This window comes from Eulemur rufifrons, chromosome 7, assembly GCF_041146395.1.
Source record: "Eulemur rufifrons isolate Redbay chromosome 7, OSU_ERuf_1, whole genome shotgun sequence".
Taxonomy (NCBI): domain Eukaryota; kingdom Metazoa; phylum Chordata; class Mammalia; order Primates; family Lemuridae; genus Eulemur; species Eulemur rufifrons.
In genome coordinates this window covers 201,574,789-201,598,925 of record NC_090989.1, presented here as the reverse complement: position 1 = coordinate 201,598,925, position 24,137 = coordinate 201,574,789, and the positions used below count along the sequence as shown (strand labels likewise).

The 24,137-nt window shown below is 49.8% G+C and overlaps 1 protein-coding gene across 1 annotated transcript in view; it reads right to left on the bottom strand.

Annotated features, from left to right (window-relative positions):
• FGD3 (FYVE, RhoGEF and PH domain containing 3) overlaps positions 1–24,137 on the bottom strand; it is a 109,971-nt gene that overhangs the window by 22,787 nt on the left and 63,047 nt on the right. The window contains exons 2-6 of the mRNA XM_069472093.1: positions 14,306–14,381; positions 13,034–13,511; positions 4,706–4,795; positions 3,846–3,982; positions 3,044–3,200 (exon numbers count right to left, since the gene is read on the bottom strand). Of these exons, the coding sequence (XP_069328194.1) occupies positions 3,044–3,200; positions 3,846–3,982; positions 4,706–4,795; positions 13,034–13,511; positions 14,306–14,381 (938 nt within the window). The remainder of the gene's footprint in view (positions 1–3,043; positions 3,201–3,845; positions 3,983–4,705; positions 4,796–13,033; positions 13,512–14,305; positions 14,382–24,137) is intronic.

Below are 24,137 nucleotides of genomic sequence, written 5' to 3'. Positions count from 1 at the left end.
CCAGAAGAGGGACAGACAAGGATCGTGGCCCCCAGGCAGGGCTCTGCGACAAGGACACAGCCTCACTCCGGTGAAAAGGCACAGTCTGAATCCAACTGTGGACAAATGACAGGCTGCAGGCAGGGCCTTACCCCTCAGGAAGACAAGGAGAGAAGCCTGTTCTAGACAGGATGCAAATGCAATAATGAACACAAGGTGTGGCCCTGGGTTGGGTTATGGACCAGAAAAAAAGAAAAAGGAAAAAAAAGAACATTATTGGGACAAGTGACATTTGAGTGTGGGCTGTGGAGTAGACAGTACTGTGGCATCAGTGAAAAATTCCCTGATTTTGGTCACTGTGCTGTGGTCATGAAAGAGAATGTCCTGTGCACATTCAGTGATGAAGGGTCTGCAACTTAGTCCCATAAGGCTCAAAAATAATAATCATATGTGTGTTTAGCGAGAAAGATAAAGAAGATACAATGTTAACAGGCTGCCATTTTTGCAACTTTTCTGTAAACATCTGAAATTATTTCAAAATGAAAGTTTAAATAATTTAAAATATGCTTTGGATTGAGCAAAGGAAACCTCCAAAGGCCGCAGGAACCTTGGCTGTCACAAGATTCTGTATTTTCCATGCCAGGGCTTCTCAGCCTTGGCACTGCGGACATCTGGGTGGGACGGTTGCTGTCACAGCGTCCTGTCCTGCACTGCGGCTGCTACAGCATCCAGCCCTGCTGCCACCAGGTGCCAGGAGCACCATCGACGTCCGTAGACCCAGCCCAGTCCTCGAGGGCGAAGTCACCTGTGGAGAGTGGCTACACCTGGGGTGGACAGTCCTCCCCACAGCCTGCCCAGCCCAGCGCCTGAGATCTGCCCAGGATGAGGGGACGCAATGACCAGCAGCTGGCCTGTGACCAGGGACCGTGACTGTCCACAAGTATCCCTGGGCAGACAGTGTCCAGGACAAGGCAGTGCGGGTGCAGCTGCCACAGACGACTGTGTCCAGCACAGAAAGTGTCTAGCGGCCCAAGGCTGGCCGGACCCAAGAACCTGGTTTGCCAGGTGTGGATGGGGGACACAGCCTGTGCCAGGTGAGAGCATGTTTCGCTGCACCTGGGAGGAGCTCTTTTGCGCTCAACAGCACATGCATCCGCTACGCCTCGTGGCTGTGTGAGGATTTCAGTGCTGCGGCAGCTACAGAGGAAGGACAAACCCCAGAGTATGGTCACTCCTCCTCCTCCACCCTGAAGCCTAGAGGGGCGTCTCAGCTCAATTGGCAACCTGAGAAGAAAACCAGATTCATCCTGATTTTGTCTTTTTCTTCTGTTCTTCCTCAAAATAACCAAATCAGATACTAATTGACCAATGCAAATTTAGACAGATTCCAACTTCCTCAATTGTGGCTTTGATGATAATGATAATGATGACGACAGTGAGGAAGGAGGAGGAGGAGCAGTGGGGGAAGAGACAAAAAGAAAAATAGCAAACTTACGCATCAGGACTAGGCAGGACACCAGGGCCCCGTGGAGCCTGGGTCAGGGAGGCTCTGGGGCACTAGGAATGGTCCCTATTGATAACTTACGGAGCTGGCCCTAAGAGCAGCTGCAAACCTGGCATGGATGGTTAGTAAGAACACAGGGGAACACACTTCCTGGAAAAGGAAACTATGTCCTACAAAGCAGGACTTTGTTCTTGCCCCTCTGCGGGACTGCAGAGCCATAGCACCTGCCCGGCCTAAGCACCTGTCTTGTTTGACTAGTCCCGGTATGCCCCATAGGCCTGGCTTTCACCCCAGCTGGGGAGGATCGGACCCTGGCCCCACAGACGCAGGCAGCACAGGTTGCAGGGCTGCTGGGTCAGCAGAAATGGAGCTTGGGGAGGCTGGACGTGACTGTAGGTGGGGACAGCTGGGGTGAGAGCCGCTTGGAGGGCCTGAGGTATGTGAGGGGCGTGGGCATGGGGACACAGAAGAGGAGAAGGAAGGGCTCCGTGTGAGGACAGGGCTCTCCTCTCTAAGACCCGACGCTGATACTGAGATGGGGACATTTGAAGGACTCTAAGGACCTAGCATTCTGCACTAGGAAACTGTGGGTGACCTGGCGGCAGTGGGGTCTGGGGAAAATGCAGAAAGTTTTGAGGGGCCATCTGAAATCCAGGATCACCACGGAGAATGCTCAGGGCCCATGAGCGCTCCAGGGTAAATGGGGCAGGGGATCGTGCGTGTGTGCAAAAGTGAGTGAGAGTGTGTGTGTGCACACACGTGTGCCTGTGCATGCGGGGTCACTGGTGATGTTGGGACAAGCAGCTAACTATAAAACTAGATTCTGACCACGTACCACAGTCTACCCAAAAACTATGCTGGGATAGCTTTTTAAAGTTTTAAAATGAAGCCATAAAGTTATGAAAAAAAAAACAATTTATATAATCTTGGGTAGTGGGAAATGCATATATAAAAAAGGGAATGTAGCTAGTTAAACAAAAGTTCTGTATGGCAAATATCACCATAAGGTTAAAAAATAAAAGGTTGAAAGAATCTGCAACATGCAAGACAAAACAGCTGATGTTCTTAACATATAAAAACCTTGTGAATCAATACAAAAAAGCCCAGCCTTGCAGGAGACAAGAGCAGCAAGGGCTATGAATAGGCTGTTTGAGGAAAAAGAAAAAGAAAAGATCAATATAACATTTTTAAAGTGCCTGCACTAGATATTGAGGAATATTGAGTTACTGTGGACTCCTAGACTGTCCTTTGAATCCAGGTTCTATCAAATAATTATTCATGATGTTGTAGGTTGCACGACTTCTTGAGCCACAATTTTCTCACCCATGAAATGGGAATGATGATTTGTCTCTGGGAGTTATTGCAAGGATCAAAACGTCAATAGAGCATCTGGACACATCCCATAATTTTACTGATTTTTCTCTATGTTCCAAAATTTCAATAATGTCATATATTATTAATACTTTTTGGAGTAAAAATATTTGTCTTTTTAAAAATAACACACCCAGCTTTGTGCCCCTCGAGGATGTCTGCACCCACAGGCCTGCAGCCCCCCCCTACCTGGATACCGTGGATGATGTCTTTAAACAGCGGGGAGCGCTGGGTCCAAGTGCTCACCAGCCCTACTGCCCGGTCGAAGTTCTTGACATACTCGCCGTACATCTTCAGGAATGGGGCCAGCTTCTGCAGGATGTCCCCGAGCCGGGGGTTCCTGTCCCTTTGTGGGGGAGTGAAATCATCAGAGAAACAGCCGGGTGGGACAAAGGCATGAGGTTAGTGGACATGAATTTTCCCAGTGGGGGCAGGGTGACAGCTGTGGGCAAGGCCTGACTCCCAGCTCTGTGTGACAGTGGGCAAATTGGGCACCCTCATGAGCCTTTCTCCCCTATATCACGTGGGTTAGAAAACAGTGTGTTACTGAGGGACTAAATGAGAGGGCGCCTATAATACACTTCACCAGTGCAGGATTAGAGCCAGTGCCCCAAATACAGGAGGTATCAGAAGTAGGACCACTCCAGTGGTGGGCCACAGTTCTCAAAGAGGATCAGTGAAATACTATTTTACTCCCTTGCAGCGAGCAAAGTTTAGAAACCATGGCTCTGTGCATTGCTGGCAAAGTATGGGGAAAGTAGCACTTTGCAGTGCTGAGAGTAAAAACTAACCGCTGCTTTGGACGGGAATTTAAAAATAAGTTTCAAGAAGCAGAAAAATATATTGATAGAGTTCCAACCAGGAAGGAGTGGGGTCAGGATTGGACCCAGGACCGCAGGGAAGGGAGGCATGCAGGCCACCATGAGTCAGTCCCCCCAGTGCCTGCCTGGCTTTCAGGTGTCACCGCCAGGTGTCCATGGGCGGTACTCACCACTCCTCTGTGATCCGAGTCTGCAGCTCAGGCAGCAGGAACTGCCCGTGGAAACGGTGGATGGAGGAGATGTTAGAGAAGATGCCCGTGGTGACTTCTGGAGGGATCCCTGCTTCCGTCAGCCTGGTGCAGAAAACCTGGGCGTGGGGAAGCCCACACAATGGCCACTGAACGTCATCCACCACGGACAGTTATGATCGGGCATCAGCCACAGATGTGGACACTCAGGAGGGGCCGCCACCACCTTGTGTTTTCTTAATGAACTTCAGAGTCCTCCCTTTCCATCAAACTGGTTTAAACAATTCATGGTCTTAACACAAGCTTACTTATGGCTAAGGATTGTGGGTGAGGCAGGGACCATCCCCTGAGGACAGGGCAGGACATCCTTCCTCAGCCACCTCGCATGGGAAATGGAAGGTCCAGATTTCCTTCTCTGGCTTGTGAAACACAAACATATGCAACACACCCTGTCAAAACCCTGGCTCCATTGGTGCTTTATTTCCTGTGCTCATAAGCCCTGTGTTGCCACAGGGCACAGGGACAGGGCTGAGTAGCACCTACTGTCCCAACTATTTATGCAGAAAAGTGTCCAGAACCCATTCGTATTCTCAGATAATGCAACTGCCAACAAGAAATGTCCCAAAGGTGACTGGACAAACCCTTTGCCCCAGAGCCACAAGCACTGAAAGCAAAAAAATCTTTCTAGACTAGACTAAATTTGTCTGAGTTTTAGTATTTAAGTAATTCGTACTCCAATTGTAATACCCAACCAATGCTAAGAGATAGAAAGTTTGCCTCTGAAACTGCCCACCGAAACTCAGAAAGTGGATGAAGGCAGGCGCCTGAGCCATGTGCGCTACCTGGTCCAGCAGGTGCAGCCGCTTCACATAGGTCTCCTCAGTGTGCAGGAGCTCCTGGGCAATGTGGAGCAGCTTCTGGGGGTCAGAGTGCTGTGGAGAGAGGACAGGCAGCTCACCTGGGGAGCCAAGACTTGGGGAGCAGCACCTAACAAGGGCTGCCGCTGTGCACTAGGATGGCCAGGGCCAAGAGGCCACTGGGACTGGGATGTGGCAACCACTTCTCACGGATGGTATTTCTGGGGAGGTTTCTGGGAAAAGTGCAGCAGTTTCTGCCAACCCCCCCAAAGCCTCTCCATCCCTGAGGTGACTCTACCCTCCTGGGGCTGGGACTAGAGCCGCTGCAGCAAGCACATCAAAATATATTGCAAAGGAACGTCAGCAAGATGCTGGACTAGAAAGCTACAGAGAAACAGAACAACATAGCCGAGTCAAAGGAACAAAATAACAACTGCAAAACCAACCCCAAAGAAACACAGATTTATGAGCCGCTTGAGAAAAATCTAAATAGCTATAACAAAGATGCTCAATGACCTAAAAGAGAACACAGACAACAAAAAAATAAAACCAGGAATTGATGCAGGAACAAAATGAGAATATCAACAAAGATATAGAAACTATAAAAAAGGACAAAACAGATATTCTGGAGCAAAAATATACAATAACTGAACTGAGAAATTCACAAGAGGGGTTCAATAGCAGACTCGACCAGGCAAAAGAATCAGCAAGCTTGAGGAGAGGTAATTTGAAACTATAGAGTCAGAGAAGTAAAAACAGAAAAGAATGAAGCAAAGCAAAGAGAGCCTAAGGGACTTATGAGACACCATCTAGTGTATTTGTGTGTGTGTGTGTGTGTGTGTATGTGTGTGTATATATATGTATACATATATATACATACACATACATATATATATATATATTCCGAAGGAGAAAAGAGAGAAAGGGGCAGGGAGTTTATTTAAAGAAATAATGAAGCTAGGCACAGTGGTTCACGTCTGTAATCCTAGCACTCTGGGAGGCCGAGGCAGGAGGATCACTTGGGCTTGAGTTCAAGACCAGCCTGAGAAAGAGTGAGACCCCATCTCTACTAAAAATACAAAAATTAGCCAGGCATGGTGGTGGGTGCCTGTAGTCCCAGGAGGCTGAGGCAGGAGGATCACTGGAGCCCAAGAGTTTGAGACTGAAGTAAGCTATGATGACATACACTGCACTCTAGCTTGGTGAGTGCAGCAAGACTCTGTCTCCAAAAGAAAAAGAAAAAGAAAAAGAAAGAAAGGAAAAGAAAAGAAAAGAAATAATGGCTGAAAACTTCCAAAATCTGAAGAAAGCAATGGACATAAAAATTCAAGAAGCTCAAAGACCTCTGACAAGGATAAATCAAAAGAAAATCACACCAATATATATTATAATCAAACTGTCTAACATTAAAGACAAAGAAAATCTTGAAAACAGTAAGAGAAAAGCAATTTGTCTTGTGAAAGGGGGCTTCCATAAGATTATCAGAGGATTTCCCAGCAGAAATTTGCAGGCCAGAAGGGAGTGGGATGATATATTCAAAGTGTTAAAAGGAAAAAAAAAAACAAAAACAAAAAGCATAAAACCCCTGTCAACCAAGAATATTGTCTCCAGCAAAACCATGCTTCAAAAATGAAGGAGAAATTAAGACTTTCCCAGATAAATAAAAGCTAAGAGAGTTCATTACCACTAGACATACTCTAAAAAAATCATAAAAGGAGTCCTTCCAATTCAAACAAAAGGATAGTAAATGGCAACATGAAGCCACATGATAACATAAGTTTCTCCAATAAAGGTTAATACACAGACAAAATAATCTCTACTATTGTAATTCTGGTGCATGAAATTTAAATTACAAAAACATTTAAAAACTTTAAATCTATGTTAATTGGTATACAATATATAAAGATGAATTTGTGACATCAATAATAGAGCAGGGAGGGGGAGGTGGAACTGTAAAGGAGTGGAGTTTTTATATGCTATTGAAGTTATCAGAGAATGGTATAACTTAAAGATGTTTTATGTAATTGCAACAGTAAAAGCAAATAAAATATCTATAAAATATACACAAAAGGAAATGAAGGCCAGGCACAGTGGCTCACACCTGTAATCTCAGCACTTTGGGAGGCTGAGGCAGGAGGATCACTTGAGGCTAAGAGTTTGAGACCAGCCTGAGCAACATAGTGAGATCCCCACCTCTACAAAATATGAAGAAAATTAGCTGGGCATGATGGCATGCATCCTTATTCCCAGCTACTTGGGAGGCTGAGGTGGGAGGATCACTTGAGCCCAGTAGTTTGAGGTTACAGGGAGCTATTACTGTGTTGTGCCACTGAACTCCAGCCTGGGTGACAGAGCAAGATCCTATCTCAAAATAAATAAATAAAATTTTAAAAAGAAAATGAAAAAGGAATCAAAGCATATCGCTACAAAAAAATCAATGAAATACAAAGGAAGGCAGTAAGAGAGTAACAGAAGGACAGAGAAAGCTGTAAGACATACAAAAAACAATGAACAAAATGGCAATGGTCCTTCCCTATCAGCAATTACGTTCGATGTAAATGGGTTAAACTCCCCAGTCAAAAGACAGATTGGCTGAATGGAGTAAAAACAATAGCATCCAACTCTATGCTATTCACATGAGACTCACTTTAGATATAAGGATATACATAGGCTGAAAGTAAAAGGATGGACAAAGATATTCCGTGCAAATGGTAATCAAAAAAGAGCAGAAGTGATCATATTTGTATCAGACAAAATAGACTTTAAATCAAAAACTGTTATATGAAGCAAAGAAGAACATTATAAAATGCAAGGATCAAGTCACCAAGAAGATACAATGAGCATAAATATTTATGCACCAAACCTCAGAGCTCTTAAATATATGAAACAAACTTTGACAGAATGGAAGGGAGAAAGAGAGAGCAAGAAAATAATAGTAGGAGATTTCAGTAGCCCATTTTTAATAATGGATAGAAGCAGACATAAGATCAATAAGGAAATAGGGGACTTGAACAATACTATAGATGATTGGACCTAACAGACAAAGGCAGAACACTCCACCCAATACCCACACAAGACACATTCCTCCCAAGTACACCTAGAACATTCTCTAGGACAGACCTCATGTTAGACATAAAACAATTCTCAAAAAAGTCAAAAAGACAAATCATACAAAGTAACTTTTCCAGTCACAATGGAAAGAAACTAGAAATCAGTGATAACACAATGTAAACCCACAGACATGTGCAAATTAACCGCACCTGAATAGCCAAAGGGTAAAAGAAGAAGTCACAGGGAAATTAGAAAATACAGTGAGACTAAATGCAATCACAACATACTTACAGGATGCAGTGAAAGAAGTGCTACGAGGGAAGTTTATAGCTATAAATATGTATATTAAAAAAGAAAAACGAACTTGAACCAACAACCTAAGTCTACACGTCAAGAAACTCGACAAAAAAGAACAAACTAAACTCAAAGCTAGCAGAAGAAAGGAAATAATGAAGATCAGAACAGAGATAAATAAAATAGAGACTAGAAAAACAATAGGAAAAAAACCCCTAAGAGTTGGTTTTTTGAAAAGATCAACAAAATTGACAAAACTTTAGCTAGATTAACTAGGGAAAAGAGAGTGAAGACTCAAATAACTAAAATCAGAAATGAAAGAGTGTACATTACAACTGATGCCATAGGAATAAAAAGATTATAAGAGAATACTATGAACGATTCAATGCCAACACATCGAATAACCTAGAAGAAATGGAAAAAAAATTTCTAGAAACAGAATCTATGAAGACTGAATCATGAAGAAATAAAAAATCTGAAAAGATCAATAATGAGTGAGATTGGATTAGTAATCACAAACCTCCCAACAAAGAAAAGTCTGGAACCAGATGGCTTCACTGATGAATTCTACCAAACATTAAAGAAGAATTAACACCAATCCTCTTGAAATTCTCCCAAAAAAACTGAAGAGGAGGGAACACTTCCAAGCTCCTTCAATGAGGCCAGCATTAATTATCCTGATACCAAAGTCATACAGACACTAAAAAAAAAAAACAAAAAACAAAAACAAAAAGAAAAAAACAAAACTACAAACCAATATCCCTGATGAATATTAATGCAGAAGTCCTCAACAAATTACTAGAAAATCAAATTCAACAGCATATTAAAAGGATTATACACCATGACCAAGTTTATTGCTGGAATGCAACCATGGTTCAACATAAAAAAATCAGTTAATGTGTTAATAATACATCACATTAACAGAATGAAGGACAAAAACCACATGATCATCTCAATTGATGCAGAAAAAGCAGTTGACAACATTCAACAGCACCCTTTCATGATAAAAACACTCAACAAACTAGGAATAGAATAAAACTACCTCAACAAAATAAAAGCCATATATGACAAGCCCACAGGTAACATCATATTAAATGGTGCAACACTGAAAGCTTTTCCTTTAAGGTTAGAAACAAGACAAGGAAAAAACCCTAAGAGTTGGTTTTTTGAAAAGATCAACAAAACTTTAGCTAGATTAACTAGGGAAAAGAGAGCGACCACTCAAATAACTAAAATCAGAAATGAAAGAGGGGACACTACAGTTGATGCCACAGGAATAATTCACCACTTCCATTCAGCATAGTTCTGGAAGTCCTAGACAGAGCAATCAGGCAAGAGAAAGAAAAAACAAAGGCATCCAATTTGGAAAGGAAGAAGTAAAATTAGCTCTGCTCACAGATGACATGATTTTATGTGTAGAAAACTCTAAAGATTCCATAAAAAAATTGTTAGGACTAATGAACCAATTCAGCAAAGTCGCAGGATACAAAAGGAACACACAAAAATCAGCTGGGCCTGGGGACGCGGAGTTCAGATCCCGACAGTCCGCACAGTGACTCGGGAACACGTCCACCCTGTGCCTTGGCAAAGCACAGATGTGAGGGTTGGATGACAATCTGCTGGGGGGCCTTGGCCTCCTCCCACGGCCTCTTGTGTTACTAGCAGACCAGCACGTTCAAACTAAAGCTCGGAGAAAGGGAAAGGAAAGGGAAAGAAAGAGATGCAGCCGTCTCAGGGTGAGCCGGCAGGGGGGCCTCGCTAACTTCTGGGGCGCCGTCCCTTTCTGGCTTGGCCTCTGCGCGCCTGACTCTGGCCCCTGCACAAGTTTGCTGAGCTGCCTCCGTCTCAGTCGGCCCAAGGCTCCTGCTGTGGGGGACAAAGCCTTCCGCGGAGAAGGCAGGGGAAGCCTGTGTCCTGGAGGCGGCGCTGGTCACCGGACAGAGCCACGTCTTCCCTCGCCAGGGGTCAGTATCATCCGCCAGCACCAATAGTTTTCCTGCCAGATTCTCACAGACCTCCGATAAATGATCCCTGTTCAAACCTATGTGTGGACAAACGGGTTTGTCCCGGATCTGCGTTTTTCAGCCTATTAGACGATCTGGGATGGCTTCCGATTCGGAACTGAGTCCTGACTGCCCACACCTGTGGGCAGAGGCCTGCGCTTCCCCAGCAAGGAGCCGCAGGTCAGTGGGGAAAGTGCCCGAGGCAGCGAGAAGGGGCAGCACCCAAGGGCGGAATCCTACGGGCGGCTTCTCCCCCCCCCCCCCCCCCCCCCCGCAGGCTCCGGGAGGACGGCACAGATGAGGGTCCCTGGCAAAGAAGGGGTGAGGCCGTCCAGGGGGGAGGGGGCCTGCCTGGGGAAACTGGAGGAGAGGGAAGCTCTCCGATAGCGGTGTGGGGGTGGGGGCGCCGCCAGGAGGGCTATGGGCCCAGAGGGGAGGGCACAATTATTGAGGACTGAGGAGTCCAGCTACAGAGCTGGGAGACGCCATGAGTTCTGGAGAGCAAAGCAGGGTCCCCAGAGGGCGCTTTCGCAGGCATGGGCCTGGAGGGGAACCAGGGAGAAGGTGAGGGATTCTGCCTGAAATCCCTTGATCTGAGCCACATAATTCAGTCCCTCTGTACCTCAATTTCTCTATTTGTAAAAGAGACCCTGCTTCCAGGCTCCCCCTTGCACAACCTTGCAAGGGCCCACAAACTAGCAGTGTCCTCAACGCTCTCAACACCTCACTCCACCAGGTACCAAGGATAGAAATTCAACAAACTAAGCGTTTTCTTCTAATTGAGCCTTAATTATTTTACTTAACTGTGAAAGACACTCCTTTTAACGACATAATGGCCATGGCAGAGTGGGTGGAGACCCTGCCTAGGAGAGAGCTCCTCTCTGGGAAGGGGCCCAAACTCCCACTCGTCCAGGGGCACCGGCCCAGCCCCCCCAGCCCCTATGCGGCCTCAGCCCCAGGGCCCCTACATCCTCATGTGAGTGGCAGCTTCATGTCTGACCCAGGCAACACCGTGTGCCCCCTGAGAGCTGGATGATTTGGGGCTCAAGAAATGTGCTGCTGAAATATGTCCTTAATCTTTTCTTAATGCCTTTCCTTTATGATTTTTCAGCTTTCTTCTAGCTAGTTTCTCATGTGCGGAGCCCAGCTCACCAATCTGACGCGTGTGTACACCTGTGTCACTGCCCCGCACCATGTCAGGACCCCTTATTCTACCTTGGGATGGAGGGAGACGAGGCACAGGGTCCCAAGGCTCCTGGCCCAGTGCCTCGCACTGAGGACGGGCCAGTGTGTGGTGGGCAGAGTTCTACCCAGGTGCCCCAGGAAAGAGGACTAATGCACTCCTATCAGTGACGGACGCATCAGAGTCCTCCTATTACAGATACAAAGACTTGGGCCTTCCCCAGCCAAGCCTCTGACTCCGGGCACACCCCAGGACCTGAATCACCAGGCCTAGGGGTCTGCACCGTCCCCAGCACCTGGAGGCTGAGGCAGCCAGCTCAGTCCTGGTTGGAGCACAACTCAAGAGCCTCGGAGGGTGTGGCCACTATTAACCAGGTCTTTTATTTTCTGTGTTCTGGTGCTCTGACATCTGGGCCTTGCTGACCCTGGAGGGTCTGCCCCTCCCAAGGCTGGCTACTTCCCAGAGACAGTCAGGGACTCACCTGTGGTCACGCCTTTCAAATGCAAACCAACCAACCTAGAGCTCACACTCCCCACCTCCTCTTTAGGGCTCTCACACTCTGGGCCACTGTCCACCTGCCCTTGTCACCCCAGGGCAGTTACTAAACAACTAGGGACAGCCCTTGTGCCCAGAGCCCACTGAAATGGTTCAAACTAGCCAATCCTAAGCCTGCTGGCCCTGCCTCATCCATTTGTTCCCATGGAAACCACAATAAAGGATCAGGTCCATGTTTTCCCCTCCCTCTCTCTGCCTCCTGACTGACCCTGGTCCTTCCCGTGTGGCCCCCCATGACATGGTGTGTCCCGTCCTCTTGGGAACCATGAGTAGCAAACTATCTTTTCAACAGCTGTCATCTCCTGATCTGTTGGCCTTACTATACCTGAGTAATAATATATAAAACCTGCACTAAAACATGGCCCAGCCTTCCCTCCTTGAAATTGGCTCACAGTGGCCCAGGCATGGGGCTGCCCTCACCTGCCCAGCCTACCTCCTGATGCCTACCACCTCGGCCAGTAATGTCATCACCCAGGAGCCGGCAGGTTTGACCCATCAAATGCTCTTGGGACCTGGTCACTTGGCAGCTTACCCATGCTGTTCCCCCAATGCACACGTGGTTTCTCTAAGCCTGGGGAAATCTGCATTTCCATCTCCCCCTGGATCCCAGAGCCCAGTAAAGGCCGAAGAGAATGCAAACAAACTTTCCCTCAAGGCAGACCCACCAGGCCACAGGCACCTGCTATCGGGAACGCTCTGCTCTGGCCTCCATGCATGGTGTGGGCCTCCCAGGTCCTGCCCACATCCCAAGGAGTACAGGCTGTGCTACACCCCATGGGTGACCTTGGGCAGGGACCATACTCTCCATGCCTCAGTTTCCCCATTTGGAAAAGCCATTTTCCCCATTCATGCTGCCTCCCTCCTAGAACTTCTGCAAGGTTTGCAGTGACCACCCTGTGAAGGGTGGCTGTGGGCAGCACCACCAGCAAGACTGGCCATCATGCCTTTCTGGGGTAGGGGATGTGCCCATCACACAGACATGGAAACTGAGGCTCAGGATGGAGGTCATTTCCCAAGGTGTCAGGCGGGCCTAGCCTGGCGTATGTGAGTCCTTCTCATGGGCTTTTCCCAGAGACCCCATCCCTGGAGCCTCCCCTTGCATGGCACAAGCCTGTGCACCTCATTCCTGAGAACAAGGTATGGGGTGATGCCCACAGCAAATCTCAACTCCCAACCCCCAAGGACAGCCCTGCAGCCCATGCCTGGGACAGAGGAGGGGAGGCCTACCTGGGCCAGGCTGGCATCCTTGTCAGCCCTCGGGGGAGAGTTCTCAGGGTTGGCCTCCTCCTGGGGGATGTCCTGTGGGACCTGGCTGTGCAGGGCTATCTCAGGGTGCAGCCCCAGCACTCCGGGGCCTGAGCCAGCCTCACCACCCTCCTCGCAGGAGAAGTTCTCCCCTGCCACGCTGGAGGATGGGCTGTCGATTCCACTGTCCCGATTGGGGATCTTAGTGCCACTGCCCAGCTCCCCCACGGAGCCAGTGTCTGGGGAGCCATCCACTGCTGCAGCTGGGCTACTAGGGTCTCTGCAATGAGCCCTGGGCCCGATGGGGAGCGCTCGGAGTTTCCCCAGGGTGGTGCTGTCAGGCCCAGCGTCTGGCATCCCCGGAGCAGCAATGGGTCTGGGAAGAGTTGAGGGCGTCTCGTCTGACTCCATCCTCAAAGCCAAGCTCACCAGGCTCTGTTGGAGTTTAGACCAGGGCTCCCTGTGGGGCAGAAACGAGCCTGGCTCAATGCCAGCCAGGCATGGACCAGTCCCCCCAAGCTGCAGCCCCCCAAATGCAGCCCGCAGGCAGCACCCTCAAGGAGAAAATCAGCCCAGAGGAGGCTGCGTGTGAAATGTGAACACCCTGGTCAGCTTCAGTTGGGTCCTGTCCAGACAGACTTTCAGGGAATGGCAGATGTTTTATTTTAAAATTAAGTTTCTTTTATATGGAAAAAAGTAATCCTGTAGCATGAAGCTATCTACTAATCAAAAAAATTCAAAATACATGCACAAAATAGTGACAATAACCAACAGGAGCATCACAGCTGTTTATAGAGCACTTTCATACCCATGGTGCTACTGCATCCTAGGACGTTCCCAGGAGAGGAGGCCAGTGTCCCTATTGCCACCACCTCCTCCTCACGTCATACTGCCTGTTGGACAAGTGAGAAGACAGCCTCCAGCGGCCCTGGGCCCTGGCTGTCCCATCATCTCCCCAGGCTGGACAGGAGGCAGGTCTCACCCAAGGACGCCCACTGAGATCTCTGTCCTGGAACTCCTCGTCCCTCCCGAGCACTGGGGCCACCTCACATTTGCCCACATGCCTCTCCTGGAACCCTCAAGGGGAAGGCAAATTCAAGTGCCAATTCTAAGTGCACAGGGGATTCACTGGGCTCCTCTAAAAGAGGACCCAAGGTGAGACTGGACCGGAGGGAGGGCGACAGTCCCTGAGATCGTTCTCTTGAACCCAAGATGCAGCTGCAGAGGAGCAGGGGCAGTCACCCATCCCCTTACCTGACGCTGTTGGTCTGATGAGGGTGTTGAGGGTGGCGGGCTGGTGTCTGGCTCCCTTCTGGGAGCTGGGGTTGGCCTGCAGAGGCCCACACAGGGCTGGAGGGATTCCTTGGAAATCTTTCTTGCCCAGCAGGTTTGAAGTGGAGCTGAAAAAAACGTTAGAGAAGAATGAAAACCACTTTCTCCAACTGGCCTTTGGAGCAGCCGGAGGCACCAATTCTAAAGGGAGGGGCTGGAGGAGGGCAGCTCTGTGCCACTGCCCAGCCCAGAGGGCCCAGGCATCTGCACAGCCATGTCCTTGGCCACCAGGTGACACGCACAGCCCTGAGAAGGGCAGGGCCAGCCCCAGTAGCCACACACTGGAATGGGCAGCATTTCAGCTCAGCTTGAAAGTCAGTCTGGGGCCAGGACTGAGCTTGTTCCTGGCCACACAGTACCCTGTGGCCAGAGGGAAGGGTCACCTGAGCGCGTAGGCACCGTCCAGTGGGAGGCGAGCCTGCAGGCAGCACCTCACCCCTCCCCAGCCCACACCCCAGACCCTCACCTGGCCACACGCGCACAGTAGCTCCCTTGCACACTCACACTGACATGCCGCCTCACTCACACTCGGATATTCTTCTGCTAGCAGCTTCCCTACTTGCTCCCTTCCTCACTTGCTAGGCAGAATAAAGAAACAGGCTTCATGCACTCACACGTGCACAATGAAAAAGCAGTCCCGGAGCCTACCCCTTCTGCCCTGGGCAGGCAGATGTGCCTCTGGGCAGAGCGAGGTTCAGGCTCAGGCTCCAGCGGAGGCTGGCAGGCTCCGTGGGGGGACCCCCCACCACTAGGTACAAGCTCCTAGGCACTCAATGGGTGGCAAAACCACTTCTGAGAGGACCTTTCTTTAAGTGACTCCAAAATCACTCAGGTGGGTATTTATCATTGGCTACTGCCACATTCTTAATGAGTTTAATGGAGAGCTATCTTAGGATTTCTAAACAAAAAATACATGTTTTGCTGCATTCTTCTCATAGCATGAGAGATAAACTCAAGTTTCCTGAAGTCAGACATGACACAGCAAAAAGAATACACCAGGTGGAAAGTGAGCTGTGCTCAGCCTTGCTGTGTTCACAGGCAGCTGTCTGGCAGCCTCACCTTCAGGAAACTGTGCTTCTGGTCAGGATGGAGTAACAGAAACCAGATTGAGTCTCACCTGAAACAACAGAAAAACAGACAACACACATGACACAGTCTGCAAGACGCTACACCAGGCAGCAGAGCACCATGATCCCTGAGAGATGGGACAAATGAGGTGAGCCCTCCTGCTGCCCCAGCTCCCTGCCTGGGGACCAGTTCTGGGCCGTGGATCAGGGAAGGGGAGCCCAGTGGACCTTCTTAGTTGAGAAGACAGAACTGGGGGTCCCAGGAAACCAAGGTGGCCAGAGTTCAGAGGATGCAGCCCTGGAGAGGAGAGAGCTGCACACAGAGAGACAACCCCGAGATCTGCAGGGGGGGTCCCTCAAGGACTGTTCAGCACGTGTGTGGGAGGAAACTGCACGATGCTGGAGAAAGAACTACCTGAATGGACCAGAGGGAGCTCACACAGGGTAGGGATATGCCTGGTCCCACCAGCCAGCCTGCAAAGCCCCAAGGTCCACGGGACATTAGGTTGAGGACTCAGCAAGGTCTTGCCTCAGTAGTGATGGATAATTAGCCCTATAGTGACCATCTCTCTGGTCCCACCTAACAAATATTAACAAATCTTAAGAGGAAGGCCATATTATTTACAAAACTGCATCCCTGAACAAAGCCCAATAATACTTATAGGAATATCAAAACATCCCACATCCAGCAGGGTAAAATTCACAATGTCTGGCATCCAGTCAAAAATCACCAGGCATACAAAGGGACCACACAACTCATAATGAGGAGAAAAAACTCAGTCAATTGACACTGACCCATAACTGATGCAGATGTTGCAGAAAGAGACATTAAAACAGCTATTATGCCTGTATTCTATGATGTTCAAAAGTTAAGTGGAGATGTAGAAAACATAAAAAGACCCACATCAAACTTCCAGGGATGGAAACCATAAAGTGTGAGACCAAAGGCACACTGAAAAGAATTAATAGCAGATTAGAAAATGTAGAAGAAAAATTAATGAACTTGAAGAGACAGCAAGAGAAATTATCCAAAATGAAATGGTGGGGAGAGGAACAGAGCATTAGTGAAATGTGGGAAAACTTCAGCAGCATGATGATATATGTGTAATTGGAATCCCAAAAAGGAGTGGGCAGGAAAAATATTTGAGGAAAAAATGGCCAGAGTTTCCAGATTGTTTTCCCCAATTTGATGTAAACTACAAATCCACATATCTAAGAATTTCAGTGAACACGAAACATAAGAAATATTTGTAGTTAAAATTTTTACACATGGAAAACTCCAGGCTTAGAGATCTTCACTGGTGAATTCTACCAAATATTTAGGAAGAAGTGGTACTAATTCTACACAAACCTTTCCAGAACATTACTAAAAAGGGACTATAACATCAGTGACTGTAGAAATAATTATGCCAAGTAAAAGGAACCAGACAAAGAAGATCCACAGAGTTCTACTTATATGGAACTCTAAGAAATGCAAACTAGTCTGTGGTGACAGGAAGCAGATCAGTGGGTGCCCGGAAGGAGGGGTGTGGGTGGGGGAGGGGCACTGTAAGGGGTAGCCTTGCAAAAATAACAGGAAAATACCGAATTCCACCATTTCCCCAGTAATGGTTAAAGATCAATCTTATCAGTTCTCTCACTAACAGGTACTCTGCAGGAGTTCTGTTTTGCACAACTTCTGGAAAGAGCTGAATGAATGGAAAAGATGTAAATCTCTCTTTGAAAATCTTTTTTTTTTTTTTTGAGAATCTGCTTTTACAGAGCTCCTGAGCAAACACCAGAACGAGCTCCAGCCTCAACCGTATCTCCAGGACAGAGTCACATCTCCTGTGGTAGATAATCGCTTCTCCAAGGAAGGCAGGAAACCAAGTCTTGGACTTTGACATCCTCATCCTCGCAGTGTTTGTTATCTACCTGCTGCTGCTTTTGTTATCAACTGACAGCATCACTGTTTTTTTCTTCTCTTCCTCCCCCTTAAAATCAGCGAGCCACTTGGCCTGGCTGCTGGCATCTCCCTTCTCTTTCTTTGGGCAGCCACACGTCTCTCTGCTCTCTTCCCTCCCTTCCCTTCTCTCTTTCTCTTTCTCTCCCTCTCTCTCTCTCTCTCTCTCCTCTCAGAAGGGTAAAATAAACTTTTTTTACTTTTATGTATCTTAATCTCTGGGTGAGAAGTCTTTTCCAACCTACTAAGCTTTCCCCCCTAACAGGTACAAAGGGGCATAAGGAGCTTCTGGGGGATGACGTGTGTGCTCATAACCTTGGCTGTTTCCCGGGCACACATGTGTGCCAAAGCTTACAAACTGTGCACTTTCAGTACACGTGGTTAACTGTACGTCAGTTTTACCTCATAGGGGTGCTTAGGAAAAATCCCGCCCTCATCACTTTTGGTGAGTCACGAACATTCCCCAGCATCACTTTCCTCACTCCAGAAGGGAGGGGTGGGTCAGAGGCGGGGGAGCAATGGGGCGTGTGGCCACCACCTGTCTGGGGTGGTCGCCTGGATGTCCCTGTCCAGAGGAGAGGGGTGTGCAGTGCTCCCCGGCACTGGAAGGGCTTCTGTGGGATGCTTACCTCCAGCTTTGCACTTGCAAATTTGCTTTTCAAATACCTGTGCTGCTGACAGAATTGTGTCTGTGCTGGTCCCTCCCCCAAGTCACACACTGGAGTCCTAACTCCCAGGATCTCAGAATGGGACCTTATTTGGAGACAGAGTCTTTACAGAGGTAATGAAATTAAAGTGAAGTCTTTAGGGGGTTCTGGGGAGGGGAGCAGGGGGGTAGAAAGGGGGCTACGGGGCTTGGTTGAGGACACTGTAATTGTCACTTCACTCCTTTCTGTTCTGTTGCAAAGACTTTTTACAAAGAATATGTGTGGCTCTAAAATACAAGCAGTAATGAAAAATAAAATGATATGGGGCAGAGACCCTTCTTAGGGTCCTGGGGGCCGGGGGACAACTTGGAAATGAAGGAAAATCTCGAGTTCTTCTTGAGTCCCTTCAGAGGAGGTTCTGGGCACCCTGAGAAGCAAAGGGCAACCTGGTGAGAACGGGCCCTCCAGGGACGCCAGGGTCACAAGGTGTGCGGCTCCCCGTGGAAATTGAACGATCTCATTTTCTCAGGAAACCCCACCAGAAGGAAAATGCAGATAAGGGGGACTGAGGAGCTGAACTCTGACAGCCTTTCTCTGGTCTCAGCGTCCCCCTGAAGGGCCTGTCAGGACCAACCTGTCCTGTCCTGTCCACTGAACATTCCTGTCCACTAATCTGAGAATCTCTGACTGCACCGGGCTGCTCCAGAACGTCAGGCCAATGTGTGACCTCCACATATTGGTCTACGATTTTCCCACGTGACACGTATGCTGCCTTTAAACAGCCTGGCTGATAAGCCATTGGCGGGTCCAGGTTCAAGTGTTAACTACTGTACTCCCTGCTTGGCCCTGTGATAAAGCCTCTTTCTCCCACTGCAGCTCTCAGCGTCAGCGTCTGGCTTTACTGCACCGGGTGAGCAGACCCCAGTTTGGTTAACAAAACAGAGCGAGATGGATAGATGGGCAGGTGGAGGACGAGCAGGCACCTGGGCAGAGCCGCCCCTCCTCCAGCCACAGGTTTCACCTGAAGCAGCCCTCCTGGGCCAGCAAGGCCATTACCTGGAGTTCAGGGCACATGTGCACACACATATACAAACACACATGACTGCATACATACACATGTGTGCACACACATGCATACACACTATGCACACACCTCCCCACACACCCATGTGCAGGGTCAGTGCTGAGCACTTTCTCACACTCTCTCACTCGCACCCACCCAAGGTGGGGGACATTTCCACACTCCACACAGGGATGCTAAGGCTCAGAGAGGCTGACCATAGCCATGCTGGAACCCCCTGGGCTTGGGTTACTCTGATATACCCAGGGCTGCATTCAAGTCACCACGAGGGTGCTCGGGGAGTCTCAGTCAGTTCTCTCTACCTGGCCACCGCTAGCTCTCCCTTTAGGAAGCCCCAAGCTACCTGAGCTGAGTGAGGTCGGTGCCTCCTAACCCAGGAGAGCTGCACCCACTGCAGACTCAGCCAGAGCACGAGTCCCGGACACCTGGAGCTGCCACCACCCACCCAACACGAGGGACTCACAAGTGTTGCTCTATAAGGGCTGTCTCCTATAGAGACATGTAAGATTTCAGGAGTTTTGCAGGGCTTTGCCCTGAAGGGATATGTGAATGTATTAGTTCACATATCAAAAGCTGCCTCGCCTCAGGAGGGCATCTCACTGGCAGTCTGCGCTTTCCAAGGTGACGCTGGGTCTCAGACCTGTCGGCTTGTTGCACCTGCTTCTGTACAACAAGATTGGCGGAGCCACAGGGTGGGAGCTGATCAAACAGTGCTCGCCCGGCAGACACCTGTGACTACAAGCAATTCGCCTAAGGGACAGTTCCTGCTTCACTCCTGACTACCTGTCTCAATCCACAAAAACTAGAAAAAGAAAGGAAGGTGAGGCTGGGGGACAGCATGCATAGTGACACAGAAGAGGAGTGCCATCCTGGCGGCCCTGGTATTATTACAAATGACTATGGGGAAATTCGGGAACACCTCACCAGGCAGGTGGCAAACCCAGCAGGAGGACGGGGAGAGAGGGAGTCCCCCTGCCCACCCTGAGGGTCAGTCAAGCTGACGGGAGGCTCCAGACAGCCCCAGCGTCCTAGGAGGCTCTGGGCCCAGGTCCACCCCCCGGGGGTCTCTTGGGACATGACAGCACCCCCAGACTGAACACGGCATTTCGGGCCCGGTAAGACCGTCTTGAAGGCAGCAGAGGTGCAGCCATGGCTGACCCCGACGCTCTGGATCCAGCATGACACTATTTCTACCCCTTATTGTGTGGACAACCCCGGACAAGCTCAACTTCCCTGAGCCTCAGTTTCCTTTTCTGTACAATGGACACAATAAAAGTCCTGTAAAGATTCCCAAAGCCGGAGGCAGCGCACAACAACTACTACACCCTCAGACCGGCCATTTCACATGCTTTCGTCAGTCCGACAGGTTAGTGTCACCTGATGTGCTCCCAGGCCCTGTCACAAGCAGAGGCCGCAAGTCCAGCTCAGCTATAGCGGGACAGGGTAAAATCAAGCGACAAGCACAGGAAACTCACAGAGATGCAAGCCCGGGAATGCATTAGGTGCAACGCAGGGGGCTGCAACAAGAAGTCCCAGCACATCTTCAGACAGGGCCACGTCACATGCAGGATTGGGGTGTCAGGAAACGATCACCTGTACCATTTTTACTTAGTCTTTTTACTTTTTATTTATACTCAACATTTTGCTTTTACTTTCTATTTTTAATTTCTCTTTTTAAATATTCTTTTTTAGCTATAGTTTACATTTCTTTTCTGTTTCTGTTTTTATTTCTTTCACCTAGAAGGAATATAAACACAAACATTACAGCCATGAATGAAAAATTGCTGTCCATTGCTATACATAAAAAGCAACTACAGGCTGGGCACAGTGGCTCACTGTCCCCAGCACTCTGGGAGGCCGAGGTGGGAGGATCCCTTAAGGTCAGGAGTTTGAGACCAGCCTGAGCAACAGCGAGACCCCATCTCTACAAAAAATAGAAAACAGCCGGGCATGGTGGTATGGCCTATAGTCCCAGCTACTCCAGAGGCTGAGAAAGGAGGATCACTTGAGCCCAGGAGTTTGAAGCTGCAGTGAGCTATGATGACACTGCTGCACTCTAGCCAAGGTGACAAAGTGATACTCTGTCTCCATTCCCCCCCCCCCAAAAAAGTAAAGAAAGCAACTATAAAAATACAATCTCAATCTTTAAAATAAAATATATTTCTTCCCTGCATAAGTAGCCAGATATGTAAGCTAGTAGACTCTCGGGGAGGGCACACAGGTGTTGGCTGCAAAATTCTTTGAGCTTTGCTGTATGTGTGAACATTTTCATGACAAAGCACTGGGGGAAAATAGTTTAACCTGCAGCTCCCAGGACCCTTGGGCCCCTGCTTGGGCGAGGAGGGGCCCGAACTCAATTCTTTCCGTGAGTACAGGCTGGCCGCCCCAATGGGCACCCTGGGTTCATTACATAATTCTCTCTACTTTTGATTATGCTTGACAAGTTTGATAATTTTTAAAAAGTAATGAAACAAGGCAAACAAGAACCTCCTGATAGCTTCCAATCTGCACTGCAATCCTCTGCACACTGCCCACTCTGACCTCTCCCTCCACCACCCTCCCTGGCTCCAGCCTTCTCCCAGCAGCCACCTCAGGGCCTTTGCAAGACCCTTCCCTCTGCGGGGCACAGCTCAGGCCCAGCACACTTGCTCCCTGCTGTATCCAGCTCCGCCCCCAGACAGGCCCTCCCTAGAGAAGACACGTCCCTCCCATCCTGCTCTCACCACACACACCCCAGCCGGGCACACAGCAGAACCCGGTAAATATTTTTGGTAAGTAAAGAAATGGATTTTGAATCAGCATTGCAAGGAATTTTTATTTCCCTTCTAATATGTACTTTATATAAACAAACAAAAATGTGCTTTGGCTGAGTCCAAATTTGAAAACACAAGATCCGAATTGAGATCATGGGAAGTCAAAGCCGCCTCCTGTGGGCCTCACTAGGCCTGGCTCCCCGACAGAATCTTGTGACTGGTCAGGCAGTGACTGTGACAGGGAGGCCCAGACGTCGCGTTCACCTCCCATAGCCACATACGTGACTCGCAAGAGGTATACACGCGGGGACCCAAAACCCCAGGGCAGATGTGGAAGGTCAGCCAACACATAGGACCTACGTGACCAGGGCGGCCACTTCACAGGACCTAAGTGACCAGTCATCCCCCATTTCTCAGTGAAGCTCAGACAGAGGGAATAGCATCACAGACCGAGGGAAGGGCATCACGGCAGAGGAGAGTGAGTGGCCAGGCCAGTAGGGCTGCAGCGTGCCCAGGTGGGCAAGACTGAGAGGGAGGGGGAGGATCTGGATGGATCTCACAGCAGTGGGCAGCCAGGGGTCGTGTTGGCAAGTGGCATCCCATTCAGGTGTTTAAAGGGTTATAGAAGCTGAGGAGGAGGCAGGGAGGCCTGCCAGGGACTCCTGCACCTCCAGGCAAGAGAGCAGGGCAGTGGGCGGGGGGGCAGGGAGGGGATACCCCATGGGAGGAGCAGGGAGGCCAAGCGTCCGTCTCACCTGCAGAGCTGGGGGTGCCGTGGGCACAGGGATGTGCGACAGACCCATGCGTGGCTGCCTCCGCTTCACGCAGAGCCTGCCCCAAGCCCGTCCTTGCAGCCAGCACAGACTGGTCTGTGGCAGGCACGTGGCTCCTGTATACCCCACCAGACACCAGGCCCCTCTCACCCCCCAGGACCCACAATATCTGCAGAACAGAGGGACCAGCACATGGAGGGAAAGGTTGGGGATGAATGAAGTGTCCCTTCATCTCTTGTTTCCTTCCCAGGCTGGCTCAGTCCCCACCAGCTGATGGTCATCCTGTCTAGGGACAGGCAGGCACCGAAGTGACCAGCTCTGCTCTTCCTTCTGCCTTTGTTCATTGTCTTCAGCATAGGCTTGGCCCTGAGCCTCCTGTGGACACCAGAATGTTCCACAGACGCAGTTTCATTTGGGTTTCACATCTGCCCAACATGCCCTTTGACTCCCCTGCCCGTCCCTTTACTGGGGTGCCTCAGTGTCCTCATCTGTAAATGGGGTTCCTGATGGGCCCCCTGGGGCAGGTGGGGAGGATGCAGCAGCAGCTCCCAGCACACGCAGCAGCCACTCCCTGAGTCACTGTTCTAGTCCACGGGCCACCCCTGGGGCCTCAAGGGGGCACAGGGCAGCAGAGCCAGGCACGTCCTCTGAGGCTTGTGGCCCTCCTGACCTCACACAGTGGCCAGGCCTCTCAGGACCAGGTCACTTCAGCTGTAACCTCAGCAGAGCACGGCTGCAGGCCTCTGTGTGCAGGGTATGCAGCCCAGCGTAGCTCCGAGGGGCCTTCACATGGGGAGGTGCTGGTCTTTGTGCAGACACAGACCTCAGCCCCCCAAGCAGTGGAACCAGTGGCCTTCAGCCTCCAGCAACAGCCCAGCTGGGGACAAACCACTTCCTCCCCTCCACATCCAGCTGGCCAGCCCCACCCGACTCCGGGCCGGGCCGCTGAACAAATCGTCAGGCGCAGACTTGTGTTGGGGCCTAGCGGGCAGCTCGCAGGCTAGGGGCCCAGGGAGAGCTAGTGAAGTGCTCTGTGCCTCAGTTTCCCCTCCTGCAAGAATGGCCAAACAACATCCGTCATGGGCACTGGTGAGGACAGATGTTAGCAGTGGCAGAACTGCATTCAGTGCACCCAGCCTCAAAACTCGGGAGCCTGGCGCGACTTAGCTGCCACTTTACAGACAAGGAAATGGAAGCAGAGTCTAAGCAGCTACCCAAGGTCACAGCACTGAGGCTGGCTCCAGCAGGGGCTCTGCACCCCACAGTTCCCGTCCCCGTGCCACCCCAGCTTCCTTTCTCTGACCGGGTCTCAGAAGCCCCAGACCCACCTTTCTGTCGCCCTCAGGGGCCAGCAGCAGCTCACCACCCCACAGCACTCACCGACCCCAGGAACATGCAAACAGCCAATGAGCCACAAGGACAGGAGCCCCCGCACTGCGCACCCCGCAAGTTCCCAGGAGCCCGGCACTCTGGGTGTGGTTATGCCTGCGT